This window comes from Eptesicus fuscus, chromosome 22, assembly GCF_027574615.1.
Source record: "Eptesicus fuscus isolate TK198812 chromosome 22, DD_ASM_mEF_20220401, whole genome shotgun sequence".
NCBI classification, from domain to species: Eukaryota; Metazoa; Chordata; class Mammalia; order Chiroptera; family Vespertilionidae; genus Eptesicus; species Eptesicus fuscus.
Window position 1 is genome coordinate 16,759,740 of NC_072494.1, and position 19,672 is coordinate 16,779,411.

A 19,672-nucleotide genomic window follows, 5' to 3' on the forward strand; every position below is an offset into this window, starting at 1 on the left:
TCATTTTAAGCAACTTTTTTTAAAGCCACTTTTTGGTTCTATCAATGATGACATTTTATTTGGTGGGTGGAATTCCTTGGTCACCAAAAGAAATTTGGCAGCTTAGAAAGTTGACAACTTCATCTGGGTGGTAGCAGCCTCAAGTCTGGTAAACAAACAGGGAAGAGAAGACGGATGAGGGAGAGAGGAGGAGTAAGGGATGGCACTGGGTTAAAACTGGCAGGCAGCAGCAACCAGGGGGCAGAGGGAGGAGGGGGTGAAGAACTTGGTCGGAAATGGATCCAAGTCGCCTGGCAGATTTTGGAGGGGCGGGGGCACCGTTCCAGTGTGTTGACCGGACCGTAGAGCCTAGGAGGCTGAGCTATGCAGGGATCCAACTTAGAGACACTGCACAGAGACGGCAAAGCTGTCGGGTTTTCAGCTTCTGCCCCACGGCCTTTGGCCCTGGGGAGGGGCTTGGCCAGGTCTTCACCCCAATTGAGTGCTGAGCTTGCTGTCCCAGAAGCCACAGTCTCGTGGAGGGGATGGTTGCAGTCCTGTGGGGCCTTGGGAAGCTCTGTGCCACCTGCTTCTAACCTTTTTGACCCTCTCGCTCAGCTTTCCAGTGAGGTCCGGAGTTCTCAGGCCAGTGGAGATGGTTGAAGGGGGCCTCAGTGATGAGTGGGTTCGTGGGAAGCGATGTGCCGTGGAATTGGGATAGCTGAGGTTATGGAGTTCTTTTCAACGCCCCCCGCCCTCCTCACCCCTGAGCCAGGCTTATAGGACACCTTACTGAGATCGTCTTCTGCTTTCGCTGAGGGAGCAGATAGGATGAAAGGGCAGCTTAGGGGAGGCAGGAGCAGGACAATATGGAGAGGCGTCAGGGTCAGCCATGGTGCTGAAGGGGCTGGAGCTGGAAGGTGTGGCCTTTCTTCAGGCTCTGAAGGGGGCCTGGGGCTGGGGGAGGGAGACTCCCCTCAGACCTGAGAGTGGGCGGTGCCAGAGGAGGGATGGACTGGCCATGGGAAGATTAGCTGGGAAATGCCCCCACCCCCACCCTCAGCACAATGGCTCCGGCTCATTTTCCTATAAAAGTTACCTTCAGTCCTAGCCAGCTTGGCTCAGTGGATAAAGTATCAGCCTGTGGACTGAGGGGTCCCAGGTTCGATTCTGGCCAAGGGCACATGCCTGGGTTGCAGGCTCGATCCCCAGTAAGGGGCGTGCAGGAGGCAGCCGATCAATGATTCTCTCTCATCATTGATGTTTCTATCTCTCTCTCCTCCCTTCCTCTCTGAAATCAATAAAGAAATATATTTAAAAAAATAAATAAAAGTTACCTTCATCCTGAGGTCCCACCACAGCCTCAGACCTTAGCTTGGCAGTGAGCGAGCAGGATGGTGCTGGGGCCCCTGATTTTGGGGAGGGGAAGGCGGCCCCACCACCTCGGTCTTCAGGGCTGGGCCTGCAGCTGGAGCTCTCGGGAGGATGGGGACCTTATCCCTTTGCTTAGTAGAGGGCCCCTGTGTATAAGGGAGAGCCCTGGGTTGGGATGACACCACCTGGGCTTGACTGCGTCCAACTCCCTGCCACTTCCCCTCTCTAGACCTCAGTTTCCTATTTAGTTGAACCGAAGTCAGTCACAAAGGGTCTGAGGTCCCTGTTAGCCCTGCTCTGCCAAGCCCTTCCTTCTGATGGTCTTGTCTGATCTGTACAGCAGCCCTGTGTGCCAATAAGGAGGCATTACTCCCATTTCAAAGGAATGTGGGGAATGGACGGACGCAGAGAAAAGGTTTCCTGCAAAGGTTATGCAGCCAGTTAGCACAGAGCCACAATGAACCCAGGGCTTTGGATGCCATCTGGACTCCCCCACCACCCCACACCCTACCCCTCGGTGAGTCCACCCCAAGCTGCGTGAAGGAGAGGGAGACGGAGGGTCACTGGGTCCCACTCTGCCCGCCTCTAGCAGGCTCTGCTCCTTCAGAAACACCAAGGGGGTCACTAGGCAGTCCTGCCTCCTCCCAGCACCTGCCCATCCTGTCACAGCCTGTTTTCTGACTTTCTGATGCCCAGCTCCTGCTATACAGTGAACTCCTTTTTCTGCCTCCTCCCCCTGCCACAAGGAATCAGCCACTAGGTGACTCCCTGAGTCTAATCTGAGACCTTTCTTGCGCTTTCGGCCTCCGATGTATGTAAACCATCTGCTCCCTGCCCTCCCTCCCTCTCCTCTTGCTCAGGAGGGGGTTTAGACCTACAGGCAGCAGGAAGTGGAACCCCAGCTCTGTTGACTCAGCAACCATATTTCTCCTTAAGCTGATTAGCACTGGAGTGGAAAGGAGGGGAATTCGCTTGTCACTGGAGCTGGCACCTGCACCAGGCTGGGGGTGGTGTGATGGCTGCAGCACCTGGGCCTGGGGGATTTCTGTGCCTCTGGCAGGAAAAGGGGCCCTGTACTGGTTGCCTTGAGCAGGCGGCACAGGGACCACTGGAGTACCTGGGCCTGAGTGGCTTTGGGGCGGGGGGGGGCGGGGGGGGGGGACGGGCAGTCTCTGTGCTGAGCCCTGAGGGCAATCCAGGAGCAGACAGTCCTGCCACGAAGAGCCCCAGTCTGAGACAAAAATAAGACCCAGGGCAGATTATTCCAGGTGGTTGAAGCCCAGAATACGGGGTTCTGCCCTGGGGCAGGAGGCTGCCCTGAAGTAGGTCTGGGCAGAGGATGCTTCACAAAAGGGACAGGGAAGAGAACTGGGTTCCAACTGAGGCAGAAGCCGGTGGCCGTGGCCGTGGCCTTGCTTGGAAGACACAAAAGAGTCTTGGAGCCGCTGTAGGGGGCTCCTCGTCCTCGAAGCCTAAGGGCTCACACACAGGCTGACAGGGCACTCTCCCCCTTCCCAGTCTTGTGCTTGGCAGGGGGGTGGGGGAAGGAGGGGCTACCCTCAGCCCCTTCCCTCCCTGCCCCTCTTTCTCTCCTGGCGTCACAGGAGATAGAGCCACCCTCTGGACCTGGTTGTCTGCCCAGCCCAACCCAGTGAGGGAAGGGTTACTTTGCAGAGAACGTCTGTGTCCCTTGTGTCGTGTCTCCTGCCGACAGATCTGTGACCCTTGTGCAGGTGTCTCTCAGCCCCCAGACCCTCTCCCTCCCTCTGCAGTGGCAGGTCAATCACCTGCCCTTCCACCACAGGAGAGAGAGTCAGAGACAGAAGGAGCCTGGAGTACCTGGATGGCTGTAGGGGGAGGTGGTTGGTGATGATTTATTAGCCAGACAAGAATCAACAAACAAGTTCTAACATCTGTTCTTGCCAAACCAACCCTCGGAAAGCAGCAGCGTTGGACCAGGGCCCAGACCCAAAGGCTCAGAGGACCAAGGAAATCAGACTCCACGAGGAGAGGCCAGGCCAGCGGGAGGCAGCAGGCCCTCCTCGCCCACATCCTCAGAGGAGCACCAACCACTGAGGACCCTGGGAGGGAGCCGGTGAGTGTGTCCCGAAGAGGAAGGGGGTTCCCCATTTGCTCCTCTGACCTCCGGGCTTCCTTGTGGGAGGCCCAGGCCTGTCAGGGTGACGGGGCTACGCTGGGATCTGGAGGAAGGGAACCAGCACCCAGGACCCAGTGCGGTGGAACCCAGGAAAGCCACCAGATTTCCTAGCTAAGGACATGTCTGACGTTTCCTGTGAAGACAGTGGGTGTGGGGTCAGGAACATAGCACTAAACCAGGGACTTAGGAGGCCTGGGTCCTAGTCCTTGACCTCAGCCAAGTCACTATCCCACTGGCTTTGTTTCCTTATCTGCACAGCAAGGGAGTTGGACTTGATCAATAAGGGCAAAAAAGGATGCTGCTCCTCTTCCTTCCCTCACCCACAGCAGACATCACTAATCAATCACGGTGCTCTTTTCTGCTGAGTTCAGATATGACCTTAACATCCTGTCCTAGGCAGCGCCTTAGAGCCTTAGGCAGCCAAGGACCAATGGATTGGAGTTGGGATACGAGGTGACACAGTTTTGCCATCTTTGCAATAGATGACAGCTGAGGTCCTTTCCAGCGTTGATCAATCACCTTGTGCCATCCACATTTCCTTAGAGGGACACCGGGGTGTGTGTGAAGTTCTCTGGACCTGATGTTCCGGGTTAGCCTCCCGCAGCTCAGACACTGGCTACTGAGGAGGCCCTAGGGAGAGCCACGTCTTTCCTCTGTCCTGAAACTCCTGTCTAGGTTGTGAGGGAGGCTGTGTCCCCAGAGAGGCAGGGACTGGCGGGGCACGGGAGGGCCTTGTCCAGCTGCAGAGTTCTCAGAATGCAGTTGCTGGCCACCTGGATTCTGGAGAGAGAAGGACAGTCTTAGGTCACACCCTCTACCCTCTGCCTTTTAGGCCCACCTGCAGCCTTACAGACCAAGACATCTGGTCTTAACAGACATTGGGCTGCACAGAGGAGGGCTAAATCCCTCTTGTTCATTCAACAAACATGTCCTGAGCACCTGCTCTGCCAGGCACTGTGCTGGGTGCTCTGGAAACCAAGAAGAGTGAGTCGCAACCGCTGCCCTCAGGGAACTCACACTCTGCTGGGCAAGGGGAGGCCAGGGTCCCGGGTGCTCAGTGGCGTGGCAGGTGTGTATAAAACAGAGGACACCTCTGTGGTCAGGTCAGGGAAGTCTTTCCAGAGGAGGAGAAGGGCAAGCTAGTCTTGTAGGATGATTAGAAAGCTCCCAAGTGGCAGGAGGGTGTACTTGCAGGAAGCTGGTATGGGCAGAGGGACTGGCGTGCTGCAAACCCCATGAGGCTTGAAACCACTTGGTGCACTTGGAGAAACATGACCAGTTCTGGGAGGGTGGGCGATAAAGCTGAGCGGGGGCACCCTCCCCGCACGCCTCCCTCTGAGTGTGGAGGGCCTCGTGGGCCAGGAAGCCGTTTTAGAAAGACCATTCTGGCTTCCTTGGGGTGCATGGATCAGAAGTGGCAAGACTGGCGGTGAGAGGCCAGTGAAGAAGCTCTTGGAAAAGTCCTGACAAGAGAAATGGGGCTTGAAACTGGGGGAAGGAAAAATATATTTGGGAAGAGACCCAGCAGAAACCAGTGACTTATAGGAGAATGGGGGTGAAAAGGGGAGATGTAGAAGGAGCCCTAGGATTCTGACTTGGGTGGTTGGGTGGCTGGAGGGTTATTGATCCAGATAGGGCACCTGGGAGGGAGCAGTCGGGGAAAAGGTTGGGGCAGCGTTGGCTGTGTTGAGTTTGAGAGGCCGTGGGACACTGGGGAGTTGAGCAGAAGCCTGAAGAGAAGTTTGGATAGAGACACGGACTGGTGACCTCAGCTCTAGGATGGCAGCAGGTGGCAGGGGTGTGGGTGAGTGTGAACAGATACGAGGGCTGAGGAGGAGCCTGGGCACCAGCAGGAAGAGTGGGAACGGGCCTGAGGTGGGGAGGCAGAGGGAGAGGGTGGGAGCAGCCCGTGACATACTGACTTGAATTGACCAGTGAGAAGACGGGGGAGGGGGAGGGGTGGAAAAGGGAGAGGGGAGTGTGCAGTGGGGGTGGGGAGGAGGGCACTGCTCATCTGAGACAACACGAGTCTCTTCTTCAGGATGGGCAGGTTGATAAAGGCTGAGGGGAGGGAGCCCAGGTTCAGACTGGGAAGGGGAGGATGGGCGGGGCCAAGATTCCCGGCACTGGTTGGGTCAGACTCAGGTGGGTTTAGAGAAGATAAGCTGGGTGAGATGGACACCAACCAAAACACAGGCTCTGTGGCGGAGGGCCCTGCGGGGGGCTTGCTGGGGCCTCTGTTTTCTCTGTGAGTTAGGAAGGGATGAGCTGCTGAGAGGTGAAAGGGGTGGGGACTTGGCGAAGGGTCCCAGTGACTCCAGGAAGAGGCGGGGGGAGCAATCTCTGGGCCTGCAAAAGGAGTGCTGGCAGCCGGGACTCTGTCCTCCCACCTCACCTCAGACCACTGACCTTCACCCTGACCCAGGCATCCAATCGGAACCCTTCCCAAACTAGCTTCCAGGAAGTCCTTCCTGTGGTCTAGCTTTTCCCTGCACCCCCGTTTACCTGGCTTCCTGGGACAGGCCTGGACCGGCACTTCCGGAGGACCGAGTGCCAGAGGATGCACGGCGGGCCCTCACCCCCGGACGGCACCCCCACCTCCACCTCCACCTCGGCATAGATGTTGCTGGGGGCTTCCCCGGGGCTGCCCCGGCCCATGGCATAGAAGGCGATGGGCTCATCAGGCTCGTTGTAGATGGGGTTGGAGGGCTTGGAGGGCAGGGCCCGGCAGGGTCTTGGCGCTGGGCTCGTGTAGGCTTCGGAGGACAGCAGAGGTTTGGCGGGGACCGGAGGCTTGGGTCTCGGCGGCTGGGAGGGCTAGGAGAGAAAGTGACGCCAGGGAGGAGTGGGTCAGAGCAACCAGCTAGGGTCACAGCAGGAGCCGGAGCCCAGCCAGAGCTCTTGCCCTCTGCAGAACGCCCCCTCCCAGTGGCCCACTCCGCACTGGCCGTGCCTCCTTTTTGTCTCCTGGGTCCTCACCTCCCTTCTGCCCCGCCTCCTCCCAGGTCCTCCAGCCCAATACCTCCTTTGGCTCGCTGCCCCCCTCTTTCTGGGTGAGGGCTCTGGGCTTCTCCTTTTTGAAGACTGGGCTATACTGGGGGTGTGGGTCCTGGCTTTTGCTCCCAGCGTCTGATTCTTCAGTCCTTAGGGAAAGTCCTGCTGGCTCAGGGGTCTGCAGGGAAAGGAGGCTTGAGGGACTTGGTTGAGCAGGGACAGCGGGTTGGGGGTGGGCAGGTGATCCAGGAGGACAAAATAAACCAGTCCAGTGGAGGATGGGGTGAGGGGCACAGAAATTCAGCCTGTCCTGGGTTCCCTGGGTGAAGAAGAGGGCACAAAGATGGCAAGGAGACCAGAGGGAAGGGAGGTAGCTCTGGTTATGGGCAATCTCTAGCATTAAACGTAATTTCACCTGGAACACAGGGCCAGCCTGGTCTCCGTTCGTGCCTGTGGTTGTAGACATGCAACAAGGCTGGCCAAGCCTTTAGCCTAACATTTTTTTGGCATGCTAGATCTCCAAGACTGCTGTGCTTACGTTTATTTCTGCAGGTGCCAGAGGAATACTTCTTGGAGATATCAGCTAGATATTTTAGGGCAGAGAGACCGCCTCAGAGGAGACGAGCCTTACAGTGGGGCACTTCCCTCCCTCAGGAGGCGTGCTTTCAGTTCAGCATTTAGCCCTGGGGTCCCGGATGCTCCCAGGTGGCTCAGGCCTTAGGCTTCCCTTGTGCTCCTGAAATCCACCAAGTGCCCGTCTCCATCTGGAGGTGTACGGGGCGCTGCAGGCTTCATGGATCCAAATCGGAATTCTTATTCCCTGCCCCATCCTCCTCCTCTCCCAGCATTCCCTTTATGAATAAAAGGTAGCACCTTCCCCCTGCTGCCATAGCAGTACCTAAGGAGTCAACCTTGACCCCTCCCTCCCCACACCTGATGGAACACAGCCCTGCTCCTTCCACTGCCTAAATAGTTTCACATCTGCACACTTCTCTCCATGCCCAGTCACCACACACAGCCCCGGCCTCTTCAGTCCTCCCCTGTGTGATCCTGCCCTTTCGACCCATTCTCCACTCCGTGTGCGCGAGCCTGCAGAAACTCTCCTAGCAATCCTTCGGTGGCTGCCCCTTGCTCCACGATCAAGTCCAAACTCCAAAGAGCTTGAGTGACAAGACCCTTTGAGACCCCATCAGAGAGGTTGGTCTCCAACAGTTCTGCCTTCCGCTCTGTCAGCTCCAGCTGGTTCCCTCACCTGCAGACTTCCCTACACCCCGTTCTCACTGCTCCAGAATCTCCAGGTCTCCCCTATTCCTCTCAAAATTCCACAAGAGTTGCCTATAGGCATAGTTCCCACTTTTAACAAAATATTTTTATTGATATTGAGAGAGAGAGAGAGAGAGAGAGAGAGACAGAGAGAGAGAGAGAGACATCAATGTGAGAGTAAAACATCGATTGGCTGCCTCCTGCACACCCCCTACAGGGGATCGAGCCCAAAACCCAGTCATGTGCCCTGACCAGGAATCGAACCAGCAATCTTGCAGAGCATGAAATGACACCCAATCAACTGAGCCACACCGGCCAGAGCGACCCCACTGTTTTGAACTGATTCCCGTCAAGCTCCAAGAAACCATTCGTGCCCAGGTCCCCAATGACTTCTTGGCTAAATTCAATGGTCTGGACCCCTAGGCACTTGCTCTTCCCTGACTTGCTTTTTTTTTTTTTGCTTGGCTTCCAGACCATCGCACTCTCCTGGTTTTCTCCTCTCTCCCTCTGTCTGCTCCTCCTCAGTTTTCTTTGTAGGTTCTCTCTCATTTCTGCAAACTCTAAATTTCGAAGACTTGGTAGTCCTTTCTTTTCCATCTGCACTCACTCCTGAGTGAGATTTCACCCCTCCTGAAGGCTTCAGAATCAATCCAGCTACATGCTGATGACTCTGAAATAGTCATCTCCGGTCCAGACCTCTATCCCAAACTCCAGACCCGTGTATTCCAACTGCCTACTTGACATCTCCACGTGGATATCGAATGGACATTTCACACTGTACCTGTCAAAACTGACCTCCTGATCTCCACTGCCCCCAGACTTGCCCCTCCTATAGCTTCCTCCTCTTGTGGCAGGATAGGAAGAAGCTAGGGAAATTCCTTGACAAGTGGAATAAGGGAAACTGAGACAAAATAATTAAACAAGGCCAAACAATTTGAGCAATTTACAACAAGCTAATGAATCACAAGGTTTTATCTTCCCTGACCAAGGACACTTAGGAGCAAATGGTTTACACATTCCAGACTGGCCTGGGCAGACCAGCCTCGGTCTGGTCCCTCTTCAATAATGTTCGTTAAAAGTAAAACTAACCCCTGACCCCTCTATCTGCACATTCTGAGGAATCAATATATTGAAGGACACACCTGAAAAGCTAATGAATATTCTATTGAGACCCTCTCCTGAGACCTTCCCTAGGATTCCACTGGGCCAACGAAAGATAAGAAGCCTCAAGACAAAGGGCTCACAGTGCTCAGCTGGTTTGGCTCAGTGGACAGAGCGTGGGCCCGCAGACGGAAGGGTCCTGGGTTCGATCCCAGTCAAGGGCACATACCTCTGTTGCAGGCTCGATCCCCTGCTGCATGTGGGAGGCAACTAATCCATGTGTCTCTCTCACATCGATGTTTCTCTCTGTCTCTCCTCCCTTCCACTCTCTAAAAACCATTGGGGGGAAAAAAATGTCCTCAGAGGAGGATCAACAACAACAACAACAAAAACCCACAAAGGGCTTCCAGCGAATTCTTGGTAGAGCATGCCTACACCTATTCACTGTCCCTCTCCTCTCACTAGAATGCAAGCTCCATGAAGGCAGAGATATTGTGGTCCGTTTTGTTTACTGTTATTTTCCCAGACCAATGCCTGGCACAGATCGGTCCCTCAGAATTGCCTGAACTTCCCCAGGGAGGTAATCCCTGACGCAGCTCTCCTCTCTCATCACACCCTCACACTTGTTTCCCATTATTTGTCTCTTTGCGGCTGGTTAGTAAGCTCTGTGGGTTTGGAACCCATCTGTCTGTCCATGGTGCTATTTCCAGAGCCTGCCAGCATCTGGTACATGCTGGGTATTCAGTAAATATATATATATTTTCAAATATGTTTTCATTGATTTTTAGAAAGAGAAGAAGGAAGAGGGATAGAGCGATAGAAAAATTGATGAGAGAGAAACATGCCTCCTGCATGCCCCCTACTAGGGATCATGCCTGCAACCTGGGCATGTGCCCCTGCCATCTTGGTTCCTGGGTTGACGCTCAACCACTGAGCTACACTGGCCAGGCAATAAATATCTTTTAATTAAAAAAAAAAAAAAAAGGCAAAACAAATGACCTGCCTGACTGGTTGGCTCAGTTGGTTGGAGCATCATCTGATGCACCAGGGTTTCGGGTTTGATTCCTGGTCAGGGCACATACAGGAATCAACCAGTGAATGCATGAATGGGTGGCACAACAAATCGATATTTCTCTCTCTCTCTCTCTCAAATTAATAAATTAAAACAAAACAAAACAAAATGAAACCCACAAATGACCCATGCGCCTGACTGGGTACTCTCAGAAGGTCATGTCTCTTGGTGGCTGGGCTGGTCTCTCAAGGATTCCCTCCCCAGCATGCCTCCTCCTCCAAGGGCTTCCAGGGAGAGAGATGGGCAGGAGGGCGCGGCTGGGCAGTCTTGCCCGCATGAGAAAGTGCCTGGTGAGAAGGGGCGCTGGTCAGGGTGAGGGTGAGGGTCAGGGCGGCAGTAGGGGGGGCGTACCTGGCGGGCGAGGGGCTGGCTGAGCGTCTCCCCGTAGGGGCTGAGCGGGGACCCCGAGTAGTGCCGCAGCAGGTCCTGCAGCCGCGCGTGGGCGCTGTCCTCGCCCAGCACCACGTGGCGGCCGTCCCGGAGCTGGGCCAGCAGGAAGTGGCGGCAGCAAGTCCGGCTCCTGGAGGGCCCAGTCGGGATCAGACCTGCTCCCCAACACCCCCACCCCTCCCGGCCGGGGCCACCAGCACGTGGCGTGACCCCTCCCCGCCCCGCGCCAGGGGGTCCCGCTCTCAGCGGTGGGATGGGGCGGAGCTGACGGAGGGGCTCAGCGAAGAGCCCGGCTCACACCTCCGCCCGCCCCCAGCCCCGCCCCCCCCATTAGCCCGATCGGCCCGAAGCCCGCTTCCGGGTCGCGGGTGCGGGCCCCGCCCTCACCTGTAGGTCAGCACAAAGGTCACCGCGCTCTCGCTGAAGCGCACCAAGTAGCAGCCCTGCGGCTGGGTCTCCAGCAGCCTTTCGGCCTCTCTGTGGGTGACGGAGAAGGGACAGAGCGGGGCGCTGACTCTTCCAGCCCTGACCCCCGTTTCCCGGGCTCTCACGGGGGACCCTGCCCCAAAGCAGGTGAACTGAAGTGGCTGGAGAAGGTGGGGATGGGAGGGAGAGGATGTGGGCACTGCTCTTCCGCTGGAGGGCCTGGGCGTGGACGGGACCCAGAGGTCCCACCCAGGACGACGCCCAGCCCTGCACCCTCCCGCCCGTCCTGGAAGGGCAGCTGGCTGTGGGCTGGCGGGTGGGAGGAGAGGGGTGGGCGGGGTGGTGGAGCGGGGAGTGAGGTGGTGGTGGTTCTGGTGGTGGTGGTTCTGGTGCTGCGGCCGCACCCACGGGGAGGGTAATAGACTTCTCGATGTCAAAAGTCAAGCTGACAGAAGCGAAGCTGAGAAATGGAGGAGGAGGTGGGAACTGCAAGGCAGGCAAGAAAGAGGAGAGGCCTGGGCGAGCCAGAGGTAAAGATGGCGTGGGAGAGCGCCTGGGAGACAGGTGGAAACCGTGAGGGTTAGAGGCCTTCGATAATTGAGTCTAGAGAGGGGAAACTGAGGCACAGAGGGGATTGGACTGGAGCCTCTCCAACCATCTCCAGGGGAGATGCCTTGGGGAGTGGCCTGGACGTGTAGCCCCAATCTACGCCCGACTGGCTGCGGACCCGGGCCGTGGCCCTGCCCGACTCTGGGCCTGTTTCCTCCTCGGTGACTCACCTCCGAGTGATGAAGCCATGGAACCAAGGAGGGGCGGCCCCGTGCTGCAGGAGCCCATGGGCCTGGGTCTTCTGGAACCAAGCCCGGGTCTCGGCCTGCAGGGACTGGCCTCCCTCCTTAGGCACCTCCTCAGCCTCTCCAGGGTCCTCTGGACTGGAGGCGGCCCCCAGGGCCTGGGGAGATGCCTGGTGAGGGGAGGAGTTCAAGGAGGGAAAGTCGCCATGATGAGTGGGCCCTCTCCCGACTCCAAGCCAGCGGCCACCTTCTCCTTCTTATCCCCAGACCCTCCTGGGCACGGGAGGACGTTCCCAGCCGCCAGCCCAGTTGCCTATTTTAGGTACAATGGCCCAGGAAGTCCTTCCCAAGGTGTAACTTAAGTCCCGTCTTCAGCTCCAGCTGTTCTGGTTCCTGGGAAATTTCTTTCTACTTCCCTCGTGGCCTTTAAAGCAGTAGCAGCAAGCTGTTAAATTATGCCTAAATGGGGGTGAAGTCTTCCGGATGGACAGACAGTCATACCCTGGCCTGGAGGATGAAGACAGCTGATGCCGGAGGTCACCCCAGAGGCCAGAATAAGGGAGAGCTCACCCTACAGTAGGAGGGACTGAGCAGGTTGGCAGGGAGGATCTTCCAACCACTGGGTAGGCTGGAAGGACTGAGATGGGGGTGTGCCAGGCAAATAGAAGCCCCGGATACAGACGCCATTGCCTGCTTCCAGGACTTGGTACACTCACTGTACCCTGGTCACCTGGGGACTCGGGACAGAGGAGCAGTTCAGCACACGAAGGAGGGACTCCCCATCTCCTTCTCCTCTCTGTGCGCCCTTGCCCTGGAGGCAGCCCCAGACCGCTCCTGCTTCCTCCCATTGGCCTTTCTCCATCTGTGTGTCCTCACCCATGGGAGGCTTGAGAGCAGGTGAAGGAGCGGTACCCCAGGTTCCCACTCACCGCAGCGTGGACATCTGGGGCTCTGGGGCTGAACGGGGCCTCTTCAGCCTGCGGGGCCCGGAGTCTGGTCTCCTTAAGCAAGCCCTGGCAGCTTTTTCGAGTCAAGTCCAAGGGCTGGAAGGTGGTGAAGGTTGGAGTGGGGGTTTTGTGACTTCCTGTTAGCACAAAGAGGACAGTGGGGCTCTCAGTGAGGGACTGCCTCTCTCTGCTGCCCACCCTCCCCCAGGCTTAGAGGTCCCTCTGACCAGGGACCTGGAGGCCAGGGACAGTCATGACAGCAGGAGAAATGCAGGTAGGACAGTGCGGGGGAGGGTGGCGGGGGAAGAAGGGAGAGTTTATCAGGGAAGAGGAGTATGGAGCCAATGAGGCGAAGAGGGGCTGAGGCAGCAGAGGGGCTTGTTGGGGAAACAGCACCAGGAACGGAGGTGGATGTCAGCTGGTCTGGTGGCCTGGAAGTCAGTCCCACAGTCAGGGAGGTGAGGCAGATCTCTTTATTTTTAAAAAATATATTTTTTATTGATTTTAGAGAGGAAGGGAGAGGGAGAGAGAGGTAGAAACATCAATGATGGGAGAGAATCATCGATTGGCTGTCTCCTGAAGGCCCCCTCCAGGGATCGAGCCAGCAACCTGGGCATGTGCCCTGACTGGGAATTGAACTGGGACCTCCTGGTTCATAGGTCGATGCTCAACTCAACCACTGAGCCACACTGGCCGGGCCAGGCAGATCTCTTTAGTGCAGCCCCTCTTCTGGCCTAGGGTCCCCTGGCTTCCCCCATCCCTCCCCCCTCCTCCCTGAGAAGCACACAGCAGAGCCTGTCGCCTTTGTTCTCGGGGCTGAGGGGACCCGCAGTCCCAGAGAAGGAGAAGGGGTTGTGGGCCCCCTGCCAGCTCTGGCTTGGGGTAGGGTTCTGGCCCAGGAGAGAGCAGGGTGTAGGGGTCTCGTTGTCCCCTCCCACCCACATTCTTAAACATCACACTTACCTTGGGGGCTCATCTGGGCCAGGGGGAGCTCCATGGGGGCGGCCTAAGAAGGAGCCCAGGAGCCGGGTGTGTGTCTGCTCTCAAAAGGTGTGCACCCTCAGCAACTCTTCTCTCCCCCCGGCCCCCTGGCAGGAAATGTCGCTCTGCCCACAACCCTAGCCCTAGCAGAGGACCCACGTCATGGAAAGCCATAGACAGTTGTCCCGCCCCCGGAAGCCAGGCAGCTGAAGGTGGTGGTGGTGGGGTGGTGGGTGTTTGTGTCAGTCACTCTGTGTCTGGGTGTTAGGAAGTCCATACTGCTAGCTGACCTCGATCCCCCCTGATTCTTTACTCCCTCACTCCAGACTGGGACTTCCCTTTCTCTCTGTCTGTCTCAGCTTCTGCTCTGAGCAGTGGCAGTGGGGACACCAACCTTAGAAAGATAAGCCCTATAAGGTGCTCAGGCTTCGTACTCCCTGGAGACTTAGGCTCAGAGTTATGTTCTTAGGACACATGAGGAGGGGAGCAGGCAGGGCTGCCACAGGAAGGATGTAGGTCAGACTTCTGGAAGGACATTTTGAGGTCATACGAATCTGCGAGACAGAGGGTAGGGAGGAGGGGGCCTGGCTTCATCCTCCAACAGATACAGAAGTGGGTTAGGGCAAACCAGGCAATCCTGGAGGAAGGAGGGAGAATTCCCTCCAACTAGGCAGACTGTCGTTAGTAGTAACACTACTAGTAGTTGTTAGTAACTTCAATGCTGGTGTCTCGCCGCGGGCTTGTGTCTCCTGCTGTACTAGAGGACCAGTCCTACTTCTCTCTCGTTGGATCCCTCACAAATGAGAAGGAGACCAGGAACATCATCCCCATTTTCCAGGAGGGAAAACTGAAGCTCGGGGAAGTGCCTTAGCCAGGGTTTTTCAGTGTCTCAGGAGTTGGTGACAGAGTTGGAACGGAATCTAGATCTCTTCCTAATCTCACTGTGATTTAGGCCAACGGTCCTTGACTGTGTGCCAGGCACTGTTCTTGGTGCAAAGAACCCAGAGAGAAAAAGGATCTTTTTTCGAGATGTCAGGTGGCATGACTCTGTATATAGAAAACCCTAAAGACTCCACCAGAAAACTATTAGAAACAATAAACAAATACAGTAAATTTGCAGGATACAAAATTAATGTACAAAAATCCACTGCTTTCCTATATACGAACAAGTTCCTGAAACTTCAAAAAATGAATGAAAAAAAAGACTTCCTCTTGCAATTGCAACCAAAAGAGTAACAAAGGATGCGAAGGACCTATATACTGAAAACGACAAAGCATTGAAAAAGGGATTGAAAAAGACATAATGAGATTGAAAGCTATTCCATGTTCATAGATGGGAAGAATCAACGTAGTTAAAATGGCCAGCCCCACCAGTGAGCCACACTGGTTGAGCATCGACCCATGAATCAGGAGGTCAGGGTTCGATTCCTGGTCAGAGCACATGCCCAGGTTGCAAGTTCCATTCCCAGTAGGGGGTGTGCAGGAGGCAGCCGATTATGATTTTTCTCTCATCATTGATGTTTCTCTCTCTCTCTCTCCCTTCCTCTCTCTGAAAGCAATAAAAACTTATTTAAAAAATAATATGGCCACATTACCCAAAGAAATAGACAGATTTAATACAATCATCAAAATCCCAATGTCATTTTTGTTGTTGTTGTTGTTAATCCTCACTCGAAGATATTTTCCCATTGATTTTTAGGGAGGGTGGAAGAGAGAGGGAAAGACAGAGAGAAACATCAATGTGAGAGAAACACATCAATTGGTTGCCTTCTGCACATGCCCTGACCAGGGCCTGGGCGAGGGAGGAGCCTGCAACCAAGGTATGTGCCCTTGCCCAGAATCGAACCCGGGACCCTTTCGTCTGCAGGCTGATGCTCTACCTACTGAGCCAAACTGGTTAGGGACCAATGTAATTTTTTAAAGAAATTGAACAAAAAATTGTCAGATTTGTATGGAATCACAAAAGATCCTGAATAGCCAAAGCAATCCTGGGGAAAAAAGAATGAAGCCGGCGGTATCACACTATCTGACTTCAAATTATACTACAGAGTTATGATAATCAAAACAGCAAGGTATTGCCGAATCCGGTTTGGCTCAGTGGATAGAGCATCGGTCTGCGGACTGAAAGGTCCCAGGTTCGATTCCGGTCAAGGGCATGTACATTGGTTGCAGGCACATCCCCAATAGGAGGTGTGCAGAAGGCAGCTGGTCGATGTTTCTCTCTCATCGATGTTTCTGGCTCTCTATCCCTCTCCCTTCCTCTCTGTAAAAAATCAATAAAATATATTAAAAACAAACAAACAAAAAACCCAGCAAGGTATTGGCAGAAGAACAGACACACAGACCAATGGAACAGGATTGAGAGCCCAGAAACGAAACTACATTATATGGACAGATAATTTTCAACAACAAAGGAGCCAAAAACACACAATGGAGTAAAGAAAGCCTCTTCAATACATGGCGCTGGGCACATTGGAAAGCCACATGCAAAAGAATGAAACTAGATTATAGTTTGTCCTTTTGTTCAAAAATTAACTTAAAATGTCTCAAAGACCTGAATATATGATCTGAAACAATAAAGTACATAGAAGAAAACATAGGAACTAAACTTATGGACCTTGGTCATAGAGAACATCTTATGAATTTGACCCCAAAGGCAAGAGAAGGGAAGGCAAAAATAAATGATTTTTATAGAGAGAGAGGAAGGGGGAGAGAAAGAGAGAGAGAGAGAGACTTTGATTTGTTGTTCCGCTTATTTATGCGTTCATTAGTTGATTCTTGTATGTGTCCTGACCAGGGATCGAACCTGCAACCGTGGCATATTGAGACGATGCTCTAACCAATTGGGCTACCCGGCCAGGCCTCATGCAACTCACTTATACATTCTGGAGCAGCTCAGCCTGGTCCAGAGGGATCACCTGGTGAGTTCCTGCTTTGCTTGTCCTACGTTATGACTTCTGGATCAGATAACATTCAGCTCATGAGGGGCAGCTCGGGTTGAATACCAGTAGCTATTTTTCAGAGGTAATTCTCTGTCAGAGAGGGCATGACCTTGTTCCAGAACCTCGGGGGATGTGCTGCAATGCTCCATCAGAACTTGCCAGAGACTCCACACAGCATCCTTCTCTGCCACCGGCATTTCCAGCCCCGCTGGACATGCTGGGTCACAAGGCCCGAGAACCAGAGCGGCTGCAGGGGCACCTGAATCTGGGCTGCTCTTGAAACTGGCAGCCTTCGGTGTCCCCCAATAATTAGTCTGAAGTGGTATTCTCAAGCTCAGCCTACCTTGCCTCCAAAATTCAGAGGCCAAGTGAACGCTGTGCCCCTTTCTTAGTGCTAGGAATTGCAGGGTGCAACATCTTGTCCTTGCCAGCAAGCTGCAGACCAGGGCTTTTGGGAAGGAGGTGGTGATTTAGGGCATCTGAGATCTGTGTCCAGTGTAGCTCGGATGATGCACGCTGCGGATCGAACCAATGCCCTTCTTCGCTTTTTTTGCTCCTCCTACCTGCTGTCAGGGAACAAAACGGATGCGGTTTTGTTTTTACCAGCTCGTCCTTTGTGTCTAGACTTTACCAGTAGCCTACTATTACCTTGTATAATAAATTACTATTTTATAAATAACTGCCAAGGGCTGGCCTTGCGTTTTTTTGAGGATTGCCTGGCACCACGTTACAAGTAGGAGAACTGAGACCAAGGCCAAGAGACTTAGCTTCAGTCGCAGGGTGAGAACATTAGTCTCAACTGGGGGCTTCCGCTTAGGGACTTCTAGGCTCTGTGGGTGAGGAGGGAGTGTTTGCTGTGAGCACGCACTGTGCCGAGTGCTTTGCAAGTATGCGCTCACACACCCTTATACCAGGCCGATGACGATGGTCATTACCATGCCCACTTTACAGACAGTGGACCTGAGACTTACTGGTAGGGAGGATAAGCAACTTGCTCAAGGTCACGCCGCAGGGAAGGGGGCAGTAGAACAGGGTGGTCCGACTTCATATCACAGATTGCCGTCTTCTCCATCACCTGCCATCTAATTGATCGGCAGGAGGCGGGGGCCGTCTCAGCGCAGCCCCTGAAATGCCAGCGCTCTGCTCTGCGTGGCTGGAATTACGCTCTGCACAGCCCACTTCTGGAAACTGCCTACCACTTTGTGATAATTGCAATGGAAGCATTTTTCACTTTTAAAATGGAATCACTCTCTCTCTGTCTGGAGGCCTGGGCCCAGGCCAGCAGCACTGGCAAGTGGAGGGTTTTCTCCGTCCCAGGTGCAGCTGACCCATCGCACAGCAGCCCTGTCCAAACGCAGCCGGGCTTTTGGGCTGCCAGGAACCTCACGTGTGTCTGTCTCCACATTTCATCGGACCAGTGTTACTCGGAGAGCCTGAGCCTCTCTGAGGCTGTGGCTGCTTCTCACCCCTGTTTGTATCTCAGCCCCTTCCGCCTTATGCCAAGGTCCTCGGGGTGAGTTACTTGATCTCTGCACGTTGAAGCGCCTCCCCTGGAAAATGGGAAAGATCACCTCTATGGAAGGAGGCTCAGAGAAGAGTTTGGGGGCATCTGGGCCGAACCTTGGTAAGAGGTCAAGGGTGAGCAGGGTGCCCTAGGAACAGGGCAGTCTGGGCCAAGCCTGGGGGCATGTGAAGAACACACAGGGTTGGACCGGTTTGCAGTCTCCACTTCTCTCCCCTGTCTGGGCTCCCGGGGAGCATGGGCACAGCCGGAAGTTCTCAGGCTGAATGTGCTGTTAGAGTGCATCACACCACGCACCGCGGCAAAGGACGGAGCTGGCTGGAGTGGCTGCGACAGCTGTGCCGGGGTTAGAGTTGGCAGTGCCCAGAGGAGGGGGGGAGAAGGAGACAAGGTAGGCTGAGAGCCTGCAGAGAGAGAGAGAGAGAGAGAGAGAGAGATCTTGGTGACTTGAGTCAGGGTCCGTGACTGCTTGGAGGGGATCAGGAAGGGAGGCCGGTGGAGAAGTGTAGAGGATCCTCATGGTTTCAAGAGACCCCAGAGAACCCAAGGAAGCTCAGATGTTCTGAGGAATCTGTGAAGCTAAGGGCATCAAAGGCCCCAAGGAAACTTGGGGGTCAGGACAATATGTTCAGGAGAGTTCGGGATCTCATGGACTCTGGGGCTGGGCCCCGAGGTCTAGAGGGGATGGGGAGGATTACGGTTCCCACTTTCTCTCCTCCGGCATCCGGAGTGTAGACGGTGGCTGAGGAGGAGTCATGGCAGCGAGTCCTGCAGATTCCTCGGTGCCTCCCTGGAGGCTGAGGTCCTCGCATGTGGTCCTCGCATCACCCACAGCCACCTGAGGAGGAGGCAGGTGGGCATGCAGATGTCTCGGGTCAGGCATCGTGCTGTGAGGTGTGCGGTGGACTTTCCATTTGACAGGTGAGCCAAGCTGAGGCTAGGAGAAGTACATCATCAACAGTTTGCTCAAGCAGACGAGTAAGTGTGTGGAACTAGGATCCAGCTCAGATCTGGCTCCATCGGCAGCATTTGTTCCTCTTTGCCTCTGGCTGGTTTGCTATCGCTAATTCATTGAGCATCTAGTGAAAACCTATTATGTGCTGGAGAGTGTGGTAGTTTCAAGGGCTACAAAGAGAAATAAGACACGAGGGCAGAAGAGATACACAGGCAAACAAGCCCAGGCAGTTCGGAATGACAGCAGCTAAACTAGAAGCACGGGGACCAGGAGGAGTAGGAAGGAGTGGTCCATCTGCCTGGGGCAAGGATGTATGGGGGAAAGTGGTTCCCACTTTCTCTCCTCCAAGAAAGGTCCCAGAGAGGAGGTGGTAGCTGAGAGGGTTGGCTTAAAGGGAGCAGGTGATCCTCAGGATAAATGGGAAGCGGGGGCGGAGGAGAACGGAGGAGGGTCTGGGTGGAAGAAGCAAAGTGAGAGACGGCGTGGAGGCAGAGAGCTGCAGTGGCGCTGGGGGTGGCTGGGTGTTGATGGGTGTAAAGGGCAGAGAGCTGAGAGCTGAGGCTCAGGGTCAGCCTGCCCGGGAGCTGTGTCTTTAGCAGGTTGGCACCGGGGAGCCACTGAGGGCCTTTCAGAGCGAAGTGAGATGAGTCTCACTTCTGCGACTGATAGCCCGGCTCCAGCACAGCTCTGTGAGGACTCATGGAGGCTGCAGTCCGCGACCCGTGTCGTGTGCCTTTGAGCCGAGCGGGCCCTGTGTGCCTCCAGGGCAGAGCC

At 55.0% G+C, this 19,672-nt stretch overlaps 1 protein-coding gene across 1 annotated transcript; it reads right to left on the reverse strand.

Moving 5' to 3' along the window:
* Positions 1–3,291: 3,291 nt before the first annotated feature.
* Positions 3,292–13,495, reverse strand: SH2D2A (SH2 domain containing 2A). The gene is given in 9 exon segments (XM_008155632.3): positions 3,292–4,177; positions 4,180–4,291; positions 6,017–6,328; positions 6,534–6,683; positions 10,293–10,461; positions 10,719–10,808; positions 11,537–11,721; positions 12,481–12,635; positions 13,462–13,495. Coding segments are annotated over 9 exon segments (1,257 nt in total). The 3' UTR covers positions 3,292–4,127.
* Positions 13,496–19,672: the final 6,177 nt, after the last annotated feature.